Source organism: Pundamilia nyererei, unplaced genomic scaffold, assembly GCF_000239375.1.
Source record: "Pundamilia nyererei isolate P.nyererei 1_Seehausen unplaced genomic scaffold, PunNye1.0 scaffold00002, whole genome shotgun sequence".
NCBI classification, from domain to species: Eukaryota; Metazoa; Chordata; class Actinopteri; order Cichliformes; family Cichlidae; genus Pundamilia; species Pundamilia nyererei.
The window spans coordinates 3,251,905-3,257,934 of record NW_005187403.1 but is presented as its reverse complement, the minus strand read 5'-3'; the positions used below and the strand labels follow the sequence as shown (position 1 = coordinate 3,257,934).

The following is a 6,030-nucleotide window of genomic DNA, read 5'->3' as shown; positions in this document are numbered from 1 at the left end:
AACTCTGAGAGTGCAAACCTCTGCCGAAGTAGCTCACTCTCTGGGTAGTATTTACTTTAGGATAACGTGACGGATGTTTACTTTACCTACTCCTACATGTGTAATCAATGTAAAATCAATATTGATTTGTAAATAAGTGGAGATGAATAACTTGAGCTTAATATTATAAGAGCATATATTTCTGACTAACTAGGCAGCTCTTGACAGTGTAATGTAATAGTATAAATAGTATATGAGAGTATACGGGAAGATATAATGTGAGATTAAGAATCTCCATATACCAGTATCAAATGTCCCCCGATGTTGTAAATGATGTAAGCATTGTTCCAAAGATAAAATACATTTTATGAAGGTTTTCCTTGATTTGACCTTGAGGGAGAGGTCATACACCCAAAGTAATGTGATATTTAGAGTCCTCACTGTTACAGTATAAACCATACAAGTAAGAAGCACAGTTTTAAATAGCTCTCTCAATCATCAATATTACCACTATGACCTTCAGCTCAATCTATAGACCATGAAGGAGAGGTCAGAGGGAAGTGTGACCGGATATTTTAAATATTGTTATGATACTTTTTATATGTTGACAACAAACACCACGCTTGTAAGAATCATAGTTGCCTTTTGTCATTTTTCAACCCATAAATTATTGAGTTGACCTTGAAGACGTTGGTGATGTAAATCAAACTTTCACAGATTCTTAACATGAGTCTAATCTACATCTCTACAAAGTTTGATGGAAATTCATTCAGGATTTTCTGAGCTATTGAGTTTACAGATGGAATGGATGAAAGCGTTTCCAAAAACATAACCTCGGCGGAGGTAATTTATCAATAATTGGATTACATTATACTTTGGTACATTATTGGATATTTTAATAGGAAAAAACTGACTGCGTAGCACTGTTGTCTCAGAGTATCAACCAAAATTGGAAAAGGAAAAGTCATACAGGAGTATAAAATCTCTGAATTGTTTTCCAGGTTCTAACTGCAGCGTGTCCGATTCTTAACCTACTGAACTTTTTATCTGTTCCTTGATCCAGTTCATGGATCGTTTGCAGCTGCTCCTCATGCCTGCCAAGCACCAGCCGGACCTGATCTACCTGCGGCACGTTCCCCAGAGACGCATCCACCTCTTTACTTTCATCCAGGCCCTGTGCCTGGCCTTCCTGTGGATCCTCAAGTCTACTGTCGCTGCCATCATTTTCCCTGTCATGGTGAGGCAAGGCTGATGTGACCAGTCACAAGTGCACAGAGCTCTGTATTTTGCCCTAAAAATTTAATTGATTCAAACTTTTCCTCTCTTTGTAAGGTTTTGGCATTGGTTGCTGTTCGCAAAGGAATGGACTACGTGTTCTCCCAGCATGACCTCAGCTACCTGGATGATGTCATCCCAGAGAAAGACAAGAAGAAGAAAGAAGATGAGAAGAAAAAGAAAAACAAGAAGAAGGGAAGCATTGACAGTGAAATTGAATTTGTAAGTAAATGTCCATATGCATTCAAAAAAGAAAGGCATGATACAGTTTCATTAAACGGTTATCGTCCAGTTCCCCACATCAAAGTAATCCATGAGTGTTAATGTTTTCATTCCCTCCTCCCACAGTCTGACTTCCCCTACCATGCAAATAATGTCCCCAGTATAAAAATCTCTATGGATATGATGGAACAGGAGCCCATGTTGGGAGATAAATCTTTGGATAGTGAGTACTAGTCAGGATTTGCTTTGCTTTAGCTTCAAAGGGCCGCTCCAACTAAAGGCTTCCTTTTCTTGTCATGCTAGCCCTCTTGCATTTCACTCCTATGACATTTAACATCTTTAAAGATCAGCATGCTTTCTGTCTGTTTCTAATGCTTCTCTGAGCAGCCCATTTGGGCTTTTAACACTAAAAGCAGCTTTGCTGTGCTTGCTTTTCTTTCCCCCCACTACTACTTGAAATTCATGATTGATTGATGTTATAAAAAGTTTTTCTGTCATATTTTTTTCCCCCGCCAGGACCTCCATCGTCGACTTTCCTTCACCCCCATACACCGTGCTGAGCACTACTTTTTCTCTCCGTCTGTGGATAAGTAAGTGACAACCTGCTGTCATTTGAATATTTGTGCATTCAAAAGGCAAAATGCACAAATATTACACACCATGTGATTTTTAAGTTTTTCCTGAGGCGTAACATTTTTGCCTCTTTCAGTCTCGACAGCGGTTCATACAAAAAAGGTTCACCTCAGATTCGAATAGGCCGGGACTCTGTGGACAGCTGTTTCGTCTGCAAGAAAGGGTCCGAAAGTGTCCTGTGAAAAAACCAGCACTACACAGAAACCACACCCATTCTCTCTTTTGTTTTTAGTTTTTCTTTTTGCTTTTTGTACTGTAATACTGCCTCATAACAGTGTTTTTTAATATGCCACGTGCGAGGATTTGAATCCGATTAGCTGGAAAAGTATTTGTCATTGAAAGACTTTGGTGGTACTGAATTTTAATAAGTGCTGACACAAGACCATTTGTATCATTTTACTGCAGGAGACAAAAGGATTTCACAAGGTCACACAGTTTTTTCCTAATCTTCCCAATTTGTATGTTAATAACCGAACAAGAATCAGGCTAGAGTTGTGGTAATCATCAAATAGACCCAGAGATCCAATTTTGAGCTTCATAACACGCACACCACTTTCACTTATTCTTTTTAATAATGTCCCACATAACCAGCCTCTCTTCCTAAGTACTGTGTTTAGTAGTTATTTTTTTAAGGTTATTAAGGCATAGCTCTTTGAACCTTGAGATTCAAACACGGTGGAGGTACTGCACAGAGGATTCAGAGTCCTCCTTTAGTGAACAAAAGACTAATCTATGCACACTTACACAAGGAACTTGATGTGAAGCATCTATCTAAAGATGCGTGTTCATAAACACACCCAGAAGAATAATGCAACATGCTTGAATGTGGCAAGAAGTAAATGGTTCATCAACACGCAGACTGGAACTACTATATTTGTTTCCTAATCTTGATTGTTGCTCCCCTTTTTTCTTTATTTATTATATTTAAACTCATAAAGGTTGCTGGTTGAATATTAAATACAACTTAGCCATTTAACCTTTTGTGGAAATTTGAAGTTTCTTTGATCTGTATCCACTCAGCTGTGTCGTCCCCATTGTGGGGATTTATCCATGTACTATACCTGTATGTAGCACTACCTCTTATTTACCTTAGGTGCCAGGCGTGATATATTAATATATCTGCTGTGCATTGATTTGTGAACAAATACTAAAAAAAACCCTAAAAATCAGGCGAACTGGCACTAGGATCTCTGAATCGTTTAAGATACATTTTGTTTTGGCAAAACATTTAAATACTATGTGCAAACTGCAATGATTTAAAGGGGCAGCATCACCCACATTTCTTATCAAAAAGCAAATATTTTAAGAGTATTTAAAATTTCTAAATATGTTTATTTAACAAGTTTAGTTTGGATGAATAAAATATTAAGGAGAAAGAAAGTCTTGTTTTCCTCCTGATGGTCCAAGAGCTGAAAGCTGGGAAGAGCTGAGAAGTATTTAGCCCATCCCATGCTTCATATTCCTATACACTTAAGTATCAACGTGTTACTGAGTCTGATTCAGTTCAATTGTAAAACTTGTTCAAAATATGTTAATTTAATCAAGTTCCAATCTTTTTATTGTTTTGTGTGTTATATGTATTTGTTTCGTTTTATGCAAATCAACAATCACTGTGAGATTATTACAATAATGCAACTTCTGGTTCTGGAAGAGCTACCGCTTTTTAGTGCGCAAGGATATTTTTCTGAGACATTGGTGTCTATGCATTATCCAAATTTAATTTAGTAACAGCTGGATGAGCAGTGAAATATGCCAATCACACGTTAGACAAATGACTTGATCATGCTTGTTGCTACTTATTGCTTATTGAAGTATACACTGGTAACTTTAACTGATTCGGTTTTAAGGTGTCGTTGCCTGTCTGAATGTAATAAATCCTAATGAACTGAAATCTAGATGATCCTTGAAGAATTGACACGCACAGTTGGTGTCACTTCTGATTTTTAGTGCAAATAGGGGTTTGATCCTTGCTTTGAGCAATCGCTTCCATGTAGGTTGGACACAAAAGCCACATTGTCTTCCACTTTGTGCTTTGAGCTGCACATCTTGATATCTTTGGACTTTCTGGTTCTGAATCTGCAATTATTGTAATATTTTTGATGTTAACGATTTTATACAAGCATCTTATGTGATCAAATAATCCTAGGTTACTCAGAATGAATAAAAATGTCCTTTTTTTTTAATGAAGTAGCATTTGAAAAAAGAGCAATAAAATGGTCCAAATGATTCTTAATTAAATTGTTGTGTTTTTCTTTAACCACCAAATCTCTGTATCTTTGCCCTGCTTTATGTTTGCCTGGCTGTTCTCCAACTATTTTGGCAGCTCGAGGAGCATTTCTTATATTTCATCAAGAGTTCTGCTCTGTTGCTACCTTTTCCTCTGGAGTGACCACTGTCTGCTTCACAAGTGTTAATCTGATAGATGCCAGCGCTCAGTCACAGGGCGAAGAAAGTTAAAAAGGAAAGCTGCATATTTTCCATGATCATAGGACTTGAGTTGGCTTAAATGAAACAAATTGGCTCATTGCTGTGAGACACTGTGTTCTTTTACTTGCCAAAAGGGGGGAGGGGAGTAATAACTTCCTCCTCCACCGGTGCAGGAGAGAACATCATGTTTTGTTGCATAATACTTAATATTACTGGTGTTGTCCAAGCAACCAAACATGAATGATGGTGTGACTGTAAAAGGTCATGGAGATATCACCTGACTGATCTAAGAAGGTGTTCTGAACCTCTGCTTCACATAACAGGAGACTTTTTCTAATAATATGGGCAACCTAATATTAGATTGTAAAAACTGGTCAGTGTAATGCATGCGCTTTGACATTGACCATTAAAACAATAACTTCAGTAAAACCATGTGGTGTGATTTCAGCGTTGCATTTTTGCATTTTGCACGAGGGGGCAGTAGTGACTCTTGTAAAAGCCACACGCATGTTCAACACCAACAGCTCAAAATAGAAAATGTGATGAAGACTGTCTTAGCGCTGCATGAAGATACACAGAAAAGTCTCATCTGTCAGAAAACTGTGTGTGTTGGAAAGAGTTTATAACCAATTGCTTTGGTTACTGCAGGTAAAAGATACTGCTTCTAAGATCAGCAGCATTCAGAGTATGCAGCCAGGTTAGGAAAATCCGCTTTGGCAATCTAAATGTGGTTCTTATTCCTTATGACTAGAATTTATGAGTAAATGATCCTCAAAAAAAAAAGGAAAAAGAAGATAGGAATTACTTATTCATCCCATATTTGGGAAACGTAATGATGTTTGAATGTTTTCTTAGCCAAAATAATATCAGCACATTTCTTGAACATTCACGTCGTATCTACAGTTTGTTCAGATTATTGCCGGCTCCCTCATTAAAATGTTAAAGCTTGATCTGAGGAAAGCAAACAGTTCGTGCCGCAGCTAGAAACAAATGTCCTGCTCAGTTACTGCCCAAGCAGCTTTTATTGCTCATAATAAACTGCTGGCCCTCAGTGCGCGCTGTTCATCTCTCCCTTGACATTGGCTCCGAGGTTCATAACAGTGTCCTGTGATTGCTTGTCCAGACTTTGTTCACTGTTTCATTTCCCAGTCGAGAGAGGCCATTAGTGTGTTTTCCCCAGGGGGCATTATAGGCTGTTCAACAGGGTCATGCTGTTGGTTATTTATTTTTTTTCCATAATAAAATATCTTTGACTCTGCCAAGCAATGCAGTCATTGATTTGTTATTAGAATTGTCACATCTAATAGAGCCAATCTGTGGTCACTCATTTAATTATAACTGTTATGTGTGAGCTGAGGAATGTTTCTCATGAAAGTAACAAGATGCTAAATGTGTTATAGCAGCACGCACCAGGATGCTGGCACGTAGCACTATCTGTGCAGTGTGGGTTCAGCGGCATGACAAATGTGATCTGTTGACGACAACAGTGCTTTG

At 38.0% G+C, this 6,030-nt stretch overlaps 1 protein-coding gene across 1 annotated transcript in view; it reads left to right on the top strand.

Annotated features, from left to right (window-relative positions):
• LOC102192633 (electrogenic sodium bicarbonate cotransporter 1-like) overlaps positions 1-4,312 on the top strand; it is a 33,540-nt gene extending 29,228 nt beyond the window's left edge. Inside the window, exons 22-25 of the mRNA XM_013909072.1 lie at positions 1,043-1,216; positions 1,312-1,476; positions 1,993-2,066; positions 2,186-4,312. Of these exons, the coding sequence (XP_013764526.1) occupies positions 1,043-1,216; positions 1,312-1,476; positions 1,993-2,066; positions 2,186-2,291 (519 nt within the window). The 3' untranslated portion in view covers positions 2,292-4,312. The remainder of the gene's footprint in view (positions 1-1,042; positions 1,217-1,311; positions 1,477-1,992; positions 2,067-2,185) is intronic.
• The last annotated feature ends 1,718 nt before the right edge of the window (positions 4,313-6,030 follow it).